This window comes from Gallinula chloropus, assembly GCF_964237585.1.
Source record: "Gallinula chloropus genome assembly, chromosome: 6".
Classification (NCBI taxonomy): Eukaryota; Metazoa; Chordata; class Aves; order Gruiformes; family Rallidae; genus Gallinula; species Gallinula chloropus.
Genome location: NC_140091.1, coordinates 5,437,613 through 5,456,540, shown reverse-complemented (window position 1 = coordinate 5,456,540; position 18,928 = coordinate 5,437,613). Strand labels below are relative to the sequence as shown.

General features: G+C 56.7%; 3 protein-coding genes across 4 annotated transcripts in view; 2 read left to right on the top strand and 1 right to left on the bottom strand.

Annotated features, from left to right (window-relative positions):
• Positions 1–529: 529 nt before the first annotated feature.
• Positions 530–3,212, top strand: BSND (barttin CLCNK type accessory subunit beta; the record flags this gene model as incomplete). The annotated part of the gene is made up of 4 exons (XM_084266398.1): positions 530–706; positions 1,734–1,813; positions 2,171–2,401; positions 2,924–3,212. The coding sequence occupies 4 exons, from the start codon at positions 530–532 to the stop codon at positions 3,210–3,212; spliced, it is 777 nt and encodes a 258-aa protein (XP_084122524.1).
• A 3,960-nt stretch (positions 3,213–7,172) lies between these two features.
• PCSK9 (proprotein convertase subtilisin/kexin type 9) lies at positions 7,173–13,090 on the top strand. Its single transcript, XM_084266161.1, has 12 exons — positions 7,173–7,460; positions 7,763–7,951; positions 8,107–8,230; positions 8,402–8,535; positions 9,200–9,341; positions 9,446–9,642; positions 9,780–9,963; positions 10,274–10,444; positions 10,606–10,754; positions 10,861–11,026; positions 11,638–11,819; positions 12,111–13,090. Exons 1-12 carry the CDS (start codon positions 7,299–7,301, stop codon positions 12,276–12,278), a joined length of 1,968 nt encoding a protein of 655 aa, XP_084122287.1. The 5' UTR covers positions 7,173–7,298; the 3' UTR covers positions 12,279–13,090.
• A 3,132-nt stretch (positions 13,091–16,222) lies between these two features.
• USP24 (ubiquitin specific peptidase 24) overlaps positions 16,223–18,928 on the bottom strand; it is a gene marked incomplete at its 5' end in the record, with an annotated part of 63,510 nt that continues 60,804 nt past the window's right edge. For both annotated transcript variants that reach the window (XM_084265888.1, XM_084265889.1), the window contains 3 exons: positions 16,223–17,204; positions 17,375–17,485; positions 17,822–17,908. In XM_084265888.1, coding sequence (XP_084122014.1) covers positions 17,142–17,204; positions 17,375–17,485; positions 17,822–17,908 — 261 coding nt within the window. In that variant the 3' untranslated portion in view covers positions 16,223–17,141. The remainder of the gene's footprint in view (positions 17,205–17,374; positions 17,486–17,821; positions 17,909–18,928) is intronic.

The window sequence follows — 18,928 nt, the reverse complement described above, 5'->3', positions numbered from 1 at the left end:
ACACAGCTGGCTGGAGCGAGCTGGGGGCTATCCCAACCCAAACAGACCCTGGAGCACTCCCCCTTCTCCTCCCTCAGCCCTTGAAAACTTGCCATGCCCTGGCATCCCCTTGATTTTGGGGCTCTGCCAGCTCTAATTTACAGCCAAGACCAGCTGCAGCTCCCAGGGCTGGGGAAGTCTGGGTCCCCACGCTCTGGGTCCCCACCTCTACCCCTCTTTCCCACCCCACTCCATCCCCATCCCTTCCCCCGGCGCGGGGTCCGGCCGCGTGTGCCCGCAGGGAAGGTTATCCGGACACGTGCCGGGCGGCTTCACTGGAGTGTGAACGGCGGGCTCGGTGTTTGCATTCATTACAAACCCGTTAAAAACTGGCTGGCTCAGCCCTGGGCAGGACCGGGCTCAACGCAGGGCTGAGCCCCAGCCCCTGGCAGCCTCCAGAGACAGAAGCCACTCCTTGCCTTACCCCGGAGGTGTGTGCAGGTAAACGGGCTTCCTGGCACCTCTCCTGCCTCTCCCACCCTCAGCACCCATGGCTGAGGAGAAGACCTTCCGCTATGGGTTCATCATGCTGGGTCTCTTCCTGGTGATGACGGGAATGTTCATCATGAGTGTGGAGAAGCCCCAGATCTACATCACCTTCTGCGTCCTGGGCATCCTGCTCATAGCCGTGGGCATCATCTGGAGCATGTGCCAGTGCTACCCAAAGGTAGAGTCCCATCCTGCTGCTGCTGTGTGTCTTGAGGGGGGGGCTTGAGGGCTCTTTGGGTGCTGTGGATGTGTAGTCTTAGGCTGTGCCTCAGTTTCCCCATCACTGGGATGTGGTAGCAGGAGATCCTGGGGTGGGAAAGGCAGAGAGGGGGTGTGTTGGTTTGGGATGCCCTGCTGCACCTCACCCCTGATGCCTACAGGATGAGGCCCCGCTCCCTCTCCCTGCTGTCCCCCTGCATCTCCTGGGGCTTCACTGTTGGGCAGGGACTGGGGAATAAGCCCCAGTAAATTGGCTCATATTCAGCTCTCCCACGCACAGCCACCCCCAAACCAGTCCCTTCCCTGCACCTGCCCAGCTCCCAGGACTTCACAGAAGGGGCTGCCATGGCCATGGAGGTGTCTGGCCCCCCCTGAGAGCAGCCCCCACCTGCCAGTCTCCTTGGCAGAGGGCATCGCCGACACGGTGCGGCACGGCAGGGCAGGGCGGCCAGGCGTCCCTGCCCCAGGGAAGGGACCTGCCCAAAAAGGGTGTTTTCCAAGGGCCGGTGCCTGTGGTGCTGATATCGGGGGTGCAGGGCGGCCAGTCACCAGCTCGTCTGAACCCCAAAGTGTGGGGCCTGAGACCAGCTGAGTCCCTAGGGACCAGGGAGAAGCTGATTCCAGCTCCTCCCCAAAGCCCAGCTCATGGTGAGGAGCAAGGTTTGGCTTTGTGCTGGGGGCTCAAGGACGGGGCACCCTCAGCGTTGTCCCTGGCCACTGACCTCCTCCATGATCTCTGGGATCCACCCTGGGGATCCCTCATGCCTTTGGGGACAAGGTGCTGAGCACAGGGCCCTCCTGGGTTCCTTCAGTCCCTTATTGATCCCCCCAAAAACACCATTTCCAAGCAAGACATCCAGACGTTCTGGGAAAGGACCAGAAACCAGTGGAAGGGAAGGGAAAGTCCTTTTACCACTAATGCAGGATGAGGGTCCCTGTGACACCCAGCGTGGACCCTCTGGTCCTGAATTTCTCTTCCCCCCCAGATAACTTTCATCCCTGTGGATCTCGAGGCCAAGGGGTTCCTGGACCACAAACCCATCGTGCTGCCACAGAGGGACACCCGGTAGGTCCCAGCACCCTGCATGTGTTCCCATCCGCACACGGGGCTATCCGTGTGCCCCTGGGGACAAGGGCAGTGTCTGAGCACCATGGCACCAGGGACATCTACACATATGCAGGGGCCAGGGTGGGGGAGGCAAGGGCTGGCTGAGCCCACCCTGGGCTGGAGCCTGAGTGATGCTGGGGGATGCCCAGCATCCAGCTGAGTTCCTGCAGACATCCCTCCAGCTCTGCTGCTGGTGTGGGCAGCAGTATGGCCTCTAAAGCACCCAAAAAAGTCCTCTGTGTATGTCCTTGAGCATCTCCAGGCTCAGCAGAGGGCCAGGTCCTGCTCAGAAACTTGCTTGTCCCTCATCCTCAGCTTGCAGGTGCTCAGTCCCAGCCAGAATGCCACCAGCAGCTATGAGAAAAGCCTGCCATCCTATGAGCAGATCCAGAAGCAGGCAGTGGGCTCACCCCTACTCTCACCCACTGCCCAGCCCAGACCCCGCAGCTGCTCCCAGCCGGCCATGCAGGCGAAAGCAGAGGTTCACCAGGAGCTGGGGGGTGCTGGACTGACCCCCCGAGAGCTGGGAACGGCGGCAGGCAGCTGGTATGTGGTGCCCATGGGGTTAAGGTGGCACAGGTGGGATGCAGGGTGAAACTGGGAAGGGGTCAGACTCCTGGAATGGGGGGAGGAGGAGGAGGAGGAGGAGGAGGAGGGAGAGGGGTCTTTGCTCTTGCATAGCACCAACCCCCAGATCCCCAGCCCAGACAGTGCCTCAGCCCAGGGCGTCTCTCAGTACTGAGTTATTTATCAGGAAGAAAGCTGGATTGCCTTTGGTTGTGATTTGGATTTTATTGCTCATTTTATAAACATAAACACATGTGTTTAGTATAAATATAAATAATAAATGTAAAGATAACCCCTGGGATGCAGCCACTGCTTTGTCCCACCTGGCAGGCAGGTTGTCCCCATACAGGCTGAGGGGGGAGATGGGGCCACCACCCAGCAAGGGGACTGGTGATGCTGGGCAGTGTCGATCCCAGCACCAGGTCCAGCAGCCATCTGGGGGAAGCCCCAGCTCCAGCCCAGCTGTGTTGAGTGTAACCAACCCCTCCTCTGTTCCAGCAGCCCCCCGCAGCCAGCCCCAGGGGCTGCACCGCTGGCATCGCTCCTGGAGGACATGGACACACCATCACTGGAGGGTTCTGTGCCTGGCAGCCCCGTAACACCGGGCCGACCCCCCCTGCCATCAGCTGCTGGCTCCACCTGCACCCCAACCAGATCTCCCGAGGGGCGAAAGCACCCCAGTTCCCCCCACAAAGGCACAGGGGAGGTGGATGACCTGTATTATGGGCTTCAGGAGGGGCTGGATGGTCTGCTGGAGGAGAGTGACTGCCTTTTTGAGCCTGAAAACTGATTTCCTGGAAAGAATGGACACTTGGCACGGACCCATCTCCTGGAGGGGACGCAAATGTCACAGCCTGGAAGAGAGGGGCTAGGGCTGCTCCCCCTCTGGAATCACAGGCTCCTGCCTGTCCCCTGTGCCCACCCAGCCACACAGGAAGCTGCTGTCATACACAACCTGAGGGAGCATCACCATCTCCTGAGCCTCAGCTTCCCGTGGCACAGGGGGATGGTCAGCAGCAAGGCCCACAGTGCCAGAACCCTTTGGATGGGCACAGGCAGTGTGAATGCTGGGCTGGCAGGATCCAGGCTGCATCCCGTCCGTAGGGAGGGGAAGGATCCACTTGGCTGCCTCAAACAGGATCGGCGCTGCGATAGGTGAGGACGTGCCCTGCCCAGGTGGGCTTTACTATGGCCACAAAACCTTCTCCTCACTTACCAAAGCCATCCTGGAATTAAAATTACACCCTGAGATGCTGTCGGTGGGCAGCCTTCGTGTCTTCAGGCTGGGAGAGGGGTGATGGGGGGGGGGAAGGTGAGACTGTGCTGTCCCCCATCCCTGGCACAAGGACCGGCTTGTGTACCCCTGGCACAAGGGCAGCAGAAGGAGGACTTGGCTGAGTCAAACCCCTGCTGATGGCTGTGGCTCCCCAAGGGCCGCTCAAGGGGGCAACATTGTCATTCTCCACTGGGTTGATGTGAAGACCCGTGGTGCTGCCAGTGTCTTTGCATGTCAGTCCCCAGACTACCCCTTGAGTAATAAGCACCTTGTTTTAGGTTACGCTGGTGGAGCTAAGGCTGGTTCATAGCCGTGACAGGGGTGACACAGAGGCTTTTGAGCAGCCTCTTCCCAACATGCAGGGATGGTGGTGCTGGTGGGAGCTGCGACCTGTGGTTGCTGTGGGGATCTGTGCAGCTGAGCCGCCCTGGGACAGCCAAATTTGGGCTGACTTCCAGAGGAAGGCAGAAAGCACCCAGAGATCCAGCAGCGTGGGGATGCTGAGAATCCCTTGCCCTGTTTTGGGAAAGCTGGGCTGGGCACTGCGTGTGCCAGAGGTTTGGGAGCACGAACCCACAGTAAGTGGCTCTTCAGCAAATTTAGGTGGGTTGACAAGCCCAAAAGTTGGAGGAGGGGGGAAGCTGTCCTCTGGCACTGGGGGGATGGAGCATGGGAGCTCCGGGTGCTCCCCTGCCACCTTTTGCTGGTGCAAGATGTGGCTCTAGCTGGGGGCTTCATGCCTGCTGTGTCACGACATTACTGTGCCCCCACCTTCGTGTCGCCGCAGCTGCGAGGGGAAAGGGACAAGGGCCAGTGCCTCACGTGCTCGGGGTGTTTGTGGCAAACAGGAGGGTGGGGAGTGAAGGGGCCGGTGTTGGCTAAATACTGCAGCGACCGGCTGTCCCGGGGAAGCGTGAGCCAACTGTTTACAGTCACTCGACTCCTGCTGCTACTTCCTGGTGGAGGGGAAGAGCTTGGGGGGCTTCGGGGATGCTGTTTGGACAGAGACACGCCTGGTTTTTGGGAGGATGCCCAGGGCAGGACGGGGCTCTGCTTGCATTCCGTTAAGGACCACTCATAGCCACCCAAAACCTTCTGCCCAGCTCACGTCCCTGCCACTTTTGGCAGGAGAAACCGGACTTTCCGAAGCGTTTTCCCTCGGGCGAGGCCGGAGGAGGCAACAGGCTCCTTCCCACCCACCCCCAGCAGCCCTGTGCGCGACCGGACCGCGTCTCCGCATCCCTCGGCGGAGCATCCCTGCCGTGCCCCCGAGGCGGGGAGGACCCGGGGCCCACCGCGGCTGCCCGAGCCCGGAGGGTTCGGCTCCCCCCACGCCGGCTGCGGTTAAACATTGCGAGGAACGGGACATTCCTGCATGAAATTAAGAGCTCCGCGCAGCCCGGGGCCCCGCCCGCCCCCTCGCCGTCCCGGGGGGCGGTGTGGGGGTAGCACCCGGCTGCTCCCCCCCCAAAAGCAGGAACCCCGCGGCTGCGGGTCGCGGCTGTACGCGGGGAGCCGATGACGTAGGAGGAGCGGTGTGACGTCGCTGCGCCCGGCCTTGGTGCTGCGCGGGGGACAAGCTCCCGGGCGCACCAGTGGTGTAGTGGTATCATGCAAGATTCCCATTCTTGCGACCCGGGTTCGATTCCCGGCTGGTGCAGGAAGGAGCGACGGCTGGTCCCGCCGAGATTGTCCCCAAATATGAGCGGGGAAAGTCGCCTTTTTGTACCCCGAGGTGTGTCGCTGCGGGATGCGGCCCCATCACGCTGCCCAGCATCACCCTGCCCTCTCCCAGCATCACCCGCTGTCCTGGGATCGGCAAGGACGGAGTTAATTTTCCTCCCGGCCGCTGGTTCGTGCTGTGTGGTGGAATTAGGAGGAGAATCGTGCTGATAACATGCTGATGTTTCCAGTTGTTGCCAAGCACTCAAGGACTTTCCAGTTTCTACAGCCGACCTGACGTGGAGGAGGTGCTGGGTGACCAAGAAGCTGGGAGACAGCATGGGCGGGACAGCTGAGCCAGAGTGCCCAAAGGGATGTTCCACACCACACCTTGTCATGTTCCGTATTTAACAGGGGTTGGCCAGGAGGCAGGTCAGCTCGGGGTCTTGTGGAGCATTGACTTTGGGTGGTGAGAAATTGTGCTGTTCATCACTTCTTTTGGGTATTGTTACTATGATGATGATCATCATCTTTTGCTTGTTTGTTTCTGTTTCAAACTACCAACTCATCTTTATCCCAGCCCACAACTTTGGGGTGTTTTCCATGTTCAGTCCTCTCCCCCATCCCGCTGGGAGTGGACACTGAGCCAGGGGCTGTGTGGTTGTTCCAGTGACCCTCTGGGTTAAACCATGGCACCCTCGCACACTTGTGCACCTGCGTTGGGGTCTGGAACTGATGCCAAGACCTCCCGGCGTTGCTCAGCACCAGGGATGTGTGTGGGGTTGGTGGTGGCTTCTGTCACACCCTCTGTAGCTCTCTCCATCCATCCCTTGGACACAGTGGAAAGGAAGCAGTGACTCCCCAGGGAGAGGGACACTGTCCCCCGCGATGAGGTCCACCAGTGCTCAGCTGCCCTGAAGGTCTCCTGAAACAACAGCTCCGTGTAGCAGGGGAATTAGCGCTGACTAATTAAGCTAAGCCAAAAATCATGAGCGAGACTTGTCCCTGTGGGGCACCCAGTGGGTGCTGGAACCAAGCAATGCCAGCTTGCTGAGGCACAGAGTGGAAGGTGAGTGGGCTCTGGCATCCGCCTGGTTACCCAAACCAGAGTGCAGGCACCCACTCGAGCTCTCATTAAAAAGAACACTAATAAGCCCATATAAAACGCATACAAACCTATCAGTCACACGCACCCAGACGGAATGCACCAGCTCGGAGGAGCTCACAAAGAGCCAGTTAAATAACATCTCCCCAGCCGGGAGCAGGGAAGGGGTTTGCCGGGGGTCACCGGGGATGTCGGGGCAGCGTGGGAGACCGGCGCTGCGGGAGAGGAGCGGCGGTGAGAGCCGCGGGAGAGGAGAGCACCGGCAGCATCCCGGATAGAAATCCCAGCGTCTGCCATGTGTGACGGCTCCGTAAGAAATCCTAAACAGGATTAGAGGCTGCCATGGGCGAGCGGCTCTGAAGCCAGCCGGGAAGAGGCACGTCCGAGCTCTGAAAGCAGTCCTGGAGCTTGCCAGGGCTGCGCGGGCACCGGGGGGCACCGGGCGCTACCAGCCCCCCCCGCGACCCCCTCCGCGCACCCACCTCCGCGCTTCCCCCCCCCCCCGACGTGCCGCTTCCCCGCGCCCCCACCCGCCCCCTCCTTCCCCTCCCCGGCCGTGGCCCCGTTAATGGTTAACCCGGCCGGGTGGGCCGATGGGGCCGGCGGCGGTGGCGTGATCCCCGCCCCGCCGCGCCGGGCAAAGCCGGGACCGCGGGCGCGCTGCGGCCCCCCAGCTCCGCGGACGCGCTGCGGTTCCTCGGCTCCGCGGGCGCGCTTCGGTCCCCCCGGCTCCACGTGCGCGCTGCGGTTCCTGGGCTCCGCGGGCGCGCAGAGGTTCCGCTGTCCGGCTTCGCGCCGAGCCGAGGGAGCTCGGCGGGGCTCCGGGTCCGGGCATGGGTCCCCGGGTGCTGGCGCTGGGGCTGGCGCTGATGCTGGCGGCGGCGGCGGCGGAGCTGGCGGAGGAGCTGGTGCTGGCCCTGGGGGCGGCCGAGGAGGAGGCAGCCGCCGTCGGGGCCGCCCCCTCGGGCCCCGCTGCCTTCCATCGGGCCGCCAAGGTGAGGGGCGCAGGGCGGCGGGAGCGAGTGTGTGTCCCCAAACCCGTGTTCGTGTCTCCATAGCCGTGTCTGTGTCCCCAAATCTGTGTTCCTGCCCCCAAAGCCGTGTTTGTGCCCCCATATCTGTGTTCCTGCCCCCAACCGTGTGTTCCTGCCCCCAAACGTGTGTTCGTGTCCCCAAACCCGTGTTTGTGCCCCCATATCTGTGTTCCTGCCCCCAACCCCGTGTTTGTGTCCCCGACCCCGTGTTCCTGCCCCCAAACACGCGTTCGTGCCCCCAGACCCGTGTTGTACCCCCGCAGGCGGCGTGGCGGCTGCCCGGGCGTTACGTGGTGGTGCTGCGGGCGGGCGGTGGTGAGGATGAGGTACGAGCCGCGGCGCGGAGGCTGCAGGCCCGGGCGGCTCGGCGGGGGTACCTGACGGAGCTGCTGCACGTCTTCCACCTCCTGCCTGCCTTCCTGGTGAAGATGAGCAGCGACGTCCTGGACACGGTACGGGGAGGGGGTGCCGGGTCCCGGGGAGCTGGGTTGCGGTGGCGGGGAACAGCGGAAGGAGGGAGGGAGGGGACCGGTGGTGGGGGGCAGCCCCAGCCCCGGGGAGATGGGAGCTTTGCCCCCACGCCGGGTGCTGTGCCTCCTCCCCGCAGGCGCTGAAGCTGCCACACGTGGAGTACGTCGAGGAGGATGCCTACGTCTTTGCCCAGAGCATCCCCTGGAACCTGGGCAGGATCATGCCGCCACAGCCCAGCTCGGGTGCCTACAGCCCTCCCAGTAAGTGCTGGGGTGTGTGGGGAGGGTCATAGGGCTTAGGGGAAGGGCCGGTGACTCCCCATCCCCGTGCCCCATGGAGCTGCGTGTCTGGAGCTGTGTGTGGGGAGCGTCCCAGGTGCTCTGGGCTGACTGTGCCGCTCGTTGCCTCTCCCCTGGCTGCGTCTCTGGTAGATAAAGGTGACCTGGTGGAGATTTACCTGCTGGACACGAGTGTGCAGAGCAGCCATCGGGAGATCCAGGGCAGGGTGCTTGTCACCGACTTCGAGAGCGTCCCTGAGGAGGATGGCACCCGCTTCCACAGGCAGGTGAGCCCCGAGGCACCACGTGCTGCAGCTTGGCAAGAGCATCCCCCTGCATCCACCCAACCCCAAACAGGCTTGAGGGGCATCCCAGGACATGTGATCCACCCAGCTTGTGGCAGGATGCTGGGCAGGACATGCAGCAGCGGGAGCTGGGCTGCGGGGGGCTGCTGGGGTCATCAGCGTGGTCTGTGGGGCTGTGGCCGAGTGGGACAGGGCTCCTTCCTGGGGAAGGCAGGCTGGGTGGGCCAGGGGTGCATGTCAGGGTGTTGCAAGAGGGGCTCCAGGTTCACCCCACAGCCAGGGCCGTGAAGGCTGCCTGCGCTCTGCAGTGGGTGGCAGTGCTGCCTTGTACAGCTTGCATCACTGCATGCATTGGGGCACTGCGTGCTAGCACAGCCCGGGGGGGCTGGCTGCATCCCACAGCCTTTCTACCAGCCTTCCTCCTTCTGGAGGGTTATTTTACCTTTGCCTCACCCCGAAATATTTTCCAAGATTTATTCTGCAGTGGGGTTTTGCTGGTGTGAGTCCTGAGGAGTGGGATGGGACAGGGTGGGGTGGGATGGAAGGGGATGGGATGCGGTGGGATGGGGTGGGGAGGATGCTGTGGGGTTGCAAACCTGCTTTGATGCAAAGGGCTGGGTGGTAAAACCATGGTGCCCACATCAAGGCCAGCAAGTGCGACAGCCACGGCACCCACATGGCCGGCGTGCTGAGCGGGCGCGACGCCGGCGTGGCCACGGGCGCCAACATCCGCAGCCTCCGTGTGCTGAACTGCCAGGGGAAGGGCACTGTCAGCGGCACCCTCATTGGTGAGTCTCCCTGCGACCCAGGGAGGAGCACGCTTCCTCCCAGAGCCCCCCGCCTTGTTCCCCCTCCTGCCACAGTTTCCCATCCCACGTCTTGTCCCTCCCAGGCCTGGAGTTCGTCAAGGCGGCGCGGGAGGCCCAGCCCTCCATGCCGCTGGTGGTGCTGCTGCCCTTCGCCGGCGCCCACAGCCGCGTGCTGAACGCCGGCTGCCGGCGGATGGCGCAGATGGGGGTGGTGATGGTCGCGGCTGCTGGTAACTACAAGGACGACGCCTGCCTGTACTCACCAGCATCCGAGGCAGAGGTACGGGGCTGGGGGAGTTCCCTGAGGCATGAGGACATGCGGCAATATGCTGCCACCTCCCCACCCTTATCTGCTCCAGCACTAAGTCACCTGGGGCTGCACATCCCATCCTGTCCCCTCTGTCACCACCCTGGCAGGTCATTACGGTCGGTGCCACCAACAGCGAGGACCAGCCCGCCTCCATTGGCACCCTGGGCACCAACTTTGGCCGCTGTGTGGACCTGTTTGCTCCCGGGGATGACATCATCGGCGCCTCCAGTGACTGCAGCACATGCTTCACAGCACAGAGCGGGACGTCGCAGGCGGCCGCGCACGTGGCAGGCGAGCTGGGCTCTGGGGTGACAGGCAGGGCTGGTCCTGTGCTTGCTGATGCTGGGCCTGCGTCCCTGTGGTGCTGGGCATGAGTGCTGCCTGCGCCAGGGATGTTTTAGCATCTTGCAGTGCCACAGTGTTGGCATGTTTGGCTTGTTTGGGTGCTGCAGCCTGCACAGAGCTCCTGTATCCCACGTGGAGGATGGGCTGCAGTTAATCCCTCTTGTGTCTCTCTGGAGCTGTCGTGCTCAGGGGATCCATGCAGAGGCAGCTGTGCGGTCCCTGGTTCTCAGTGCAGCATCCCTGGGCTCCTTGGCAGGCATCACCGCCATGCTGCTCAGCGCAGAACCCCAGCTGAGTCTCGCCGAGCTCCGGCAGCGCCTCCTGCACTTCGCCACCAAGAACGTCATGGACACGGTGTGGTTCCCCGAGGAGCAGCGCCTCCAGACACCCAACAGCGTGGCCGGGCTGCCTGCTCGGCTGGGCGCGGGTAAGACCTCGGCTGCGGGTTGGGTGCCCGGCAGAGCTCTGCCCTTCCCGGGGAAAGGCAGCAGCAGGGCATGTTCCTTCCCGAGCTGCACCAGGCATGGCTGAGCAGGCGTGTGGCTGTTTGCCCTGGCCATGCCGCTGATGCCCCCTGTCCCGTTGCAGATGAGCAGCTGTACTGTCGGTCGGTGTGGTCGGCACGCTCGGGGCTCACCCGACACGCCACGGCCGTGGCTCGCTGTGCCCGTGCTGAGGAGATGCTCAGCTGCTCCAGCTTCTCCCGCAGCGGCAGGCGGCTGGGCGAGCACATGGAGGTGAGTGGAGTGAGACAGCTGTCCTGCTCCTGGGGTGCCCGCCGGCCTCAGAGGGGTGTCCCCAGGCCCTGAGCACCCCGGTGATGCTGTGTTGCCCTGGCTGCAGGACAAGGATGGGCAGAAGCAGTGTGTGGCCCACAACGCTTTCCGAGGCCGGGGTGTCTATGCCATCGCCAGGTGCTGCACATGGCCCAGGACTGAGTGCCGGATCAACACCAGCGCCCCAGCTGCCGAGGGGGCTGGCTGCTCCCCGGGGGACCATGTCCTGACTGGTAATACCTGGCACAGTGGGTTACAGAGCCTTCAGCCCATGAGCTGATGGCCAAGGGCATTTCTTCTGGAAAATCTTTAGGACCTGGGGGGAAAAGGGTGGTCTGAGTGCTGAGCTGCTGAGGGATGACCTTATAGCTCTCTATAACTTCCTGAAGGGAGGTTGTAGTGAGCTGGGGGTCGGCCTCTTCTCCCGTGTAGACAGTGACAGAACTAGAGGGAATGGTATCAAGCTGCGCCAGGGGAGATTCAGGCTGGACATTAGGAAGCGCTACTTCTCGGAAAGGGTAGTCAGGCACTGGAATGCACTGCCCAGGGAGGTGGTGGAGTCACCGACCCTGGGGGTGTTCAAGGAAAGACTGGATGTTGTATTGAGGGACATGGTTTAGTGGGAGCTAGTAGTAATAGGTGAATGGTTGGACTGGATGATCTTTTAGGTCTTTTCCAACCTTGATAATTCTGTGATTCTGTGATTCTGTGATGAGGGCATGTGCTGTGTGCGTTGATGCAGGGAAGGCTCAGGGCTCAGAGGGGACATCCCTCAGCTCTTGTGTGTGCGCTGGGATGCTGCCACGTCTGCCCCATGCCAACTGCCCCTCTCTCCCCTCGGCAGGGTGCAGTTTCCATTCCCCCACTGCAGTGCAGGGTGATGGCGGCAGACCCGTTGCGGCGCTGGGGAGCGGGCCCAGCCACTGCGCTGGCAGGGCGGAGGTGATGGCGCACGCCTTGTGCTGCCCTGCTGCCAGCCTCGAGTGTCGGGTGAAGGAGCGCAGGTCCCCGGGCTCTGCTGAGAAGGTAGGGATGGTGCACACACCTCTGCTATGATGTTGTCCTCACCTCTGCTCACCCCCCTGCCACCCCGATGGGGCTCAGGTTGGTGCGGTGTCTCATCGTGGCCATAGCCCAGACCCCAGCCTCCACTGGTGTCCCCAGCTGCCCACCTGTAATGGGGACACCCCCCCCCCCCCCCCAGGCTGGGGTCCAGCAGCTCAGTGTGACACCAGCCACATTACCCTGGGGACCACAGGGACGGGCTGACTCCTGCCCCTCGCTGAGCTGTGGAGAGTGACCTCTTCTCCCCATTAGGTGACGGTGTCCTGTGACGACGGCTGGACGCTGACAGGCTGTAACGCCCAATCCCAGAGCCCTGGCACCATGGGAGCCTATGCTGTGGATGATACCTGCGTGGTAGCCAGCGTCCCGGACAGCAGCGCAGCCGCCGCCATTGCCATCTGCTGCCGGAGCCGGCAGTAGGACGGGCCGAGCTGGGGACACGGATGCCCCGGGCTGTCTCAGTACCTTCCTGGTGCTGAGCTCCCAGTACAGGCCACGTGGCTGCCCACAGCCTCAGTGCTTGGGATGCCGTGATGGTGGGGCACAAGCTCGTCCCTCTCCCCCGTGGAGCGGGGCTGAGGCCTGGGGTGGCCCTACGAGACCTCTGCGAGCAGCCCGAGCCCAGCTTTACCCCAGGAGTCATCCCAGCATCCTTCCCCTGGTGCACCAGGTGTTTCTATGGCATGAGCCATCCCTAGGCTGTTTGTCCCTGGCATCATCCACCTTTTTAAAATGAAAACAGGGTGAGGGCTGCTCCTTTCTCCCCATTAGTTGCTCCTGACCTGCTAGCTGCTGCCTCTTAGCACCCAGAAAAGTGTAGTTTAGCTATTTTTGGGCAATTTTATAACTGCCTACTGACGTACCTAGGGGACTTCTTTACTTTTTAGTCAAGTTGCAAGGGCTCTAGTTTAATTAGCTTGCTTGCTTCATTAGTCTGTGTTGCTACCGAGTCAGCTACTGCTTTGTTAGTGGTTTGGTTTCTCTGTTGTTAAGTCCGAGTTAGCAATGCACTGGTGCTAATCATTGCTCCAAGAGTGTCCCTTTCAGGGTCTCCCACAGCACAGAACTGGCTGCAATGACCTTTTTTTTTTAAAAAAAAAAAAGAAAACAAAAGAAAGAGGAACAATTTTCATAGTATCTGGGTTTTTACGTTTGTACCTTGAATATTTATTTGGAATTTATAAATAAACATTTTATAAAAGTCTTTTTAAAATAAAATTCACAGACCAGCAGGTATGATCCATTGTCCAGCTTCATATAGGTCCTCAGGGGAACCAGCCAGGAAGGGGGAGCAGGCTGGTGGCTGGGAGGGATGCAGCTACCTCAAATGAGCTCTGCTTTGTTAGTGAGTCAGTCATGGGCCACCAGCTCGGGCTCTGGTCCCTGCCTCTGTGAGGGAGGCAGCCTCAGAGCTCAGCACAGACAGAGAGTTTGTTTTTACAACAGCTTGGACAAGAGCTGCCTGTTAGGGAAACAACCATCACCTGTCTGGGGGTGCTTGGCAGTGCTGGTGCTTCACTCCATAAACTCTGTGGCCCCAGAGAGCAGGTAAAGTGTGGAGGACACACAGAGATGCACCGCAGCAGAGACAGGCTGAGAGGTGCCAGAAGCCACCAAAGCTGGGTCTCACTGGGTCACTTTGGTTTTGGGTGCCCAGGTGCCTTCCTGGCCCTACAATCTATCATTTGTCGTATCTGAGGACAGAGGGAAAAATAAAGCTTGATAGCACAAGCACCAGGTTAACCCATCAGTCTCGGGCTGTCTGGGTGGGGTGGTGTCCCCAGCAGTTGTGTTACTCCAGCATTAACTGGGACAAGAAGACAGTGACCCAGCAGGAAGCACCATGTCAAAAGGTTTAAACTTCTTCTAACCTAAAGACAGCAGAAGCCCACCCCTGACCTAAATGTGCAACTACAGAACATGTATATAATCACAGCCCAACTGCCCTGGGAACAGGGAAGATCCCTGTGCCTGCTCCCCCACTGGCTCCCAGACAGTGTGAGCACCTTCCATGCTCAAGCAGCCAGACACAGCTTTCATGGCTTGGTCCAAGCCTAAGTAAGCCTGGTGGGAGGAACAGTATGAAAAGATCAAGCCCTTGCTTTACATCTTGTGCAGTGGGTAGGGGGAAAAGCCTCTCTCACCGAGGAGAAAGCAGTATTGACCCCAGGCATACTATGGACAGTCCCAACAGCACATGGTACCACAGCACTGCCCAGAGAGAGGGCAAGCTGGGTGATGTTTGACATGTCAAGGTCCTTGTCCTTAGAATGGAGGACGAGGTCAGGGCTGGCCCTGGCCTTAGCTCCCAGTTCTGCTGATGGAAGCAGCAGGCAGGTGAGCAGGGGAACACCGGCACCATGGCACTGCTGCGTGCCCAGATTTCCACGCCTCTCACTAACAGGAAAGGCAGGATCCACTCACATCCAGATCAGCTGCAAATCTTGCTATCTGACACAGAAAAGCCGGCCTAATCCATGACTGCAAGTGGAGCCAGGGTAAATCATCCTGCTAAGAAGGTCAGAAGAAACTGCAGGCAGATACAAATCTGACAGTGCACCAGAAGATGCCACGGCACAAGGATACAGAGCAGCGCAGCTCCGGCGGCTACTCAAGCTGCTTTGATTTACTCTGGCCAGGAGCCAGGACAGCAATCAGGGCAACCTCTCAGGGCTTATCTTCTGCAGGACTGCCCCAAGGAGTTTCACGATAAGAGGATCAGCAAGACAAGAGCGTAGCAGCGTGTGCACAATCTAAGGATTACACTAGTTTTCTGTGAAAGGAATAGCTTTATTCCATTGACCAGGAATCCCAAGAGTGTTCATCAAGACTGCCTATTTTTCCAGTGCCAAATGTCTACGTATTAATCAGACAGTATCTCCCCCCGAACGCTCACAGGCAGGCTGTGGCTGCTCTTCACTGAACATTTTTGTAAGCAGTATAAAAACATTTTCATCCAAAAAGATTTGGCAGTAAAAATTACAACATAGAAATGCATCACAATTTACACAAAAACTAGTTTTGTTGAACTCTATTTTCCAAAAAATAATCTTCAGCAGGTTTCAAATGACAGCAGCTGGAAACAAAAATAATTGACCAAAGTATCATCTTATTGCAAATTATAAACCACTGACTTTGTACAAGCGTGAGCAGAACACCGTGAAAAAGTTTGTATTGGTTTCAAGTAGACAGGGGTGATGAGCCATCCTGATGCAACTCTCATCAACGCTTCTCTGGGCCTGTGGTAAATCGAGGACGTTGTTTCCATAGGAAATAACAGGAACCTGAAGTGACAAGTGGTGCCAACCCATAAGGACATTCCCAGCTTCTTCCGTCACCATCACCGCTGCGTACTGACTTCTCGTGATGATTTATGACCCATTGAAGTATTTAAGGGATGGGGTGGAGGGGGGTGGGGTGGAAAGGAAGGAGGGGTATCTGTAAGAAATGATTTAGCCAAAAATTAAATTGAAAACATCCCATTTAAAATGTCCCAGCACATTATCAGAAACATTTATAAAATGCTAACTCTGCCATGTGTCTGTGAAGACATTGATTGGGAAAGGGAGGGAGAGACTCGCTACGGTGCCACCCTTCACTTCTTCGCTCTCTGAACCCACACTAAGTTATGAAGCTGGACAGCTGCAATTAGATGGGATGTTTGCTTCCAACAGTGAAACGACTGGTTAATTCTGATATTAGTGCACACCAGTGGAAAGCTGGCTGCTGCTCCTTGTGTCAGCAGCAGCACGTAGAAAGAAAGAAAGAAAGGAGAAAACAAAAAAGGCACTTCTTGGCTAGTTGTGCCTTTAACTTGGCAAATTTCTCTCTTCTGGAGGTACCCAGGCACTCCTTAAGATGCCCCCTGTTTCTGTGCATGTTTGTTTATATAATTTTTTCTTCTTCTTTTTTTTTTCTTTTAAAGTAAGGCAGAATCCATAAATAAAGGCAAAAAGCAGTGCAGAAAAAACGTGACCAACGCAAAATGTACAACAGATGAAGAGTTAGTTGGCACAAAAGAAGCTAGTATCCAGAGCCAGAAATCACCCAACTGCACTTGACATGGAAAAAACACACCCAAAACAAACCAACCCTTCAAAAACCAACCAACCAATGCTCCATGCTCGAATCATCCCAACTGGTTTCCAGTTGTTGACGAGCAAATCAAAGGAGGTGGGATAAACCTTGCCCGGTTCAAGTGAAAGAACAGAAGCCAAATCATTCTTTCCCCGTGTTAAAACCGCTATAAAACAAATCTGCACAACAGTGTCCCCAACTTACTCAAGGAATTATTCATCATATACAACCAATACCAACTTTCTCAGTAATTTCAAAGCGTAAGCAAGTGATTGCAGATCACATGATTGAGACTACTTTTTATTCAATATGTCTCCAAAGGTTAAAAAAAAAATTTAATGAGTAAAAGGGCAACAGAATTCCATCTTAAAGTGCTTTTTTTTTTCTTTTAAACTACTCATTAACTTTTTTGTTGTTGTTTAAATCCACCAACATCCTCCAATAACAACCACTTGCACACCCAGAGAGCAAAGCTTTTCTTTTACGCCCCTCCCCAGTTGTTTTTGGAAGGGTTCCAGAAAAGAGACGACCCGTTCCAGAGCTCCCTGACCAAACCATTCTGTAAGGAATCGCTCTCCTTACAGAGCAACCTCGCTGATCCTTCTCACCAAGAGCTTTCCAGCTTAGCAGGGAGACATATTAAATACAGAAGTCCTTATGTAAACCCATTCTTTAACTAATATTTTACAATGAAATGTAAGTCATCACACATCTTTACAGAAATTTGAATATTCCTATTCAATATTATCAGAAAGATTAAAAATTTACCCTCCATACATAAGGGCAGTCTGGTTTCTTTTTTTTTTCCTGTATAAAAACCAAAAGATTTTTTTTTTTTTGCAGCATCACAGAAAAGCAACAGTTTTACATTCACTCATTTCATGTTCACATAAAAATTCAACCACTAGCGTTTGTGTATTTGATAAAATCTTCTTGAACAAACTGTTTTTTCGGGTGTCTGGACTGTCAAGAGCTACTGCAGGTCAAGATGCAGTTTGCTAGAGCATTTATTGATCTGAAGCCTTCATGGCTTTATAAATGCTTCTGGCTTTGAGGGAAACGACCTCCTCCAGGTATCGCCTCTGATCCTGTAACACCACTTCTCTTCCAGACTCTTCTAATGGCATAAGCAACGGGACTCCAGTTTCAATAGGTACCAGGCATTAAATGTTTGAGTTGATCTGGTTTTGTGTTCACAGGTATCCTCTACGGGTCAACATCATCAAGGTCACTTTTGGGCTCACCAATCATCATAGGAGACTCTGAGCCCTTTCAATACACACAAGGGACAGGGAGAGAAAGACACAGCATGTTATTTCTGTGAGGCACATGGTGATTGCATCTACATTCAGTGAGGGTTCTGACACCAGCCCTGGGAATGAGCTATCCAAAACACAGCAACCCCCCAGAAGATAACCATGCCCTCACTATATTCTTACCTGCTGCAGATGTCGGTCTCCATTCTCGTTGGCTGGACTACTTTCTGACCCGTTACTGCTTCCAGACTGGTCTTTCTCATTCAGCAAGGCTGTGGCATAGGCCAATGTGTCCTGAGTTGGAATCAGTCCAAGAGAATGTCAGGGCCCATGTCAATATTTTAATCTCATAAGCATTATTTAATTATATTTGATTATTTCATATATTAAAAAAAAGTTGGCTCTGGAACAATACGGCTGCTGTAGCGAGATAGCTGAGTCACCCCAGGGAATTGTGAGGTATTGACTAATGCCATTTAAGGGTTAGGATTTTTTAAGGCTTCTAAAGGACAAAAGAATGGTCTTAAGTGCACTGAAAAATGCTAAAAAACCTTGCCCATCCCAAAGCCACAAGCTGAAAGGCAAAAAAGGAAACAGTAATACATCATTTCCCAAGGCTGACACACATACCTGTGCTGAAATAGTGCGCTGGAAGGTTTTTGCAGTGGATGTTTCATTGGATACGTTACTCTGTGGAGCCCAGTAGTGTTCAGACATCTGCATATAAAAAAGCCATGAAAGCCATAAAATCGCTGTATGAGTTTTACACCTGTAAAAGGGCTATGAAGAGGAGGGCTACGAAGATGGTTAAGGGCCTGGAGCATGTCCCCTATGAGGAAAGGCTGAGTGAGCTGGGACTGTTCAGTCTAGAGAAAGGAAGACTAACGGGGGACCTTAATAGTGTTTATAAATATCTTAAGTATGGGATGCAGGGGGAAATGACCAGCCCCTTTTCAGTGCTCTGTGGAGACAGGACAAGGGGCAATGGCTGCAAATTGGAGCACAGGAAGTTCTGCACCAACATGGGGAAGAACTTTTCCCCAGTGAGGGTGACAGAGCCCTGGGACAGGCTGCCCAGGGGGGTTGTGGAGTCTCCATCTCTGGGGATATTCAAGACACTGACCTGTGCAATATGAGCTGGGGAGCTACTTTGGCAGGGGGGTTGGACCCCATGAGCTCTCGAGGTCCCTTCCAACCTCTATGATTCTAAAGGCTTAAACGCTTGCGATGGTAAAAATGGTAGAGCAGGAACACCCAGACCTGTCAGCTCACTGTGCTTCAAGAGGAGCAGCAACAAGTTGTGCCAGCTGCACTGCAAGGACCCCACTAAATCTGCTTCCAGTATTAAGTACAGCACTAGTTCATGGATCTGACATCTGCCTGGCAGCAGCTGTCAGGACAGAAAGGCAGCCTGGAGCTGGGATGTTATCATGGGGGATAAAACGCTTGGGAAGCCAAGCGCTGCCCTGCTTGGCTGTAGGCAAATCCCAGCCAATTCTGCTGAGCTTTAAGTTTCCAAAGTGTCCTTTATTAAAGGCATGAACAGCCAAAAAAACAAACCCAAACCAGTGTGTGGGAGGAAAAAGCTGTATCTGTCAACAGCTGTTTGTTGTGCAAAGCTGGAGTGATTCCATAAGGAATCCACTCATTCATGCATTCCCTTGCCTCAACACGCAGGTGATGGAAAATCAGATTTTTAGAAAAGCAAAACCTTCTGACATGAATACACAGTAGCAG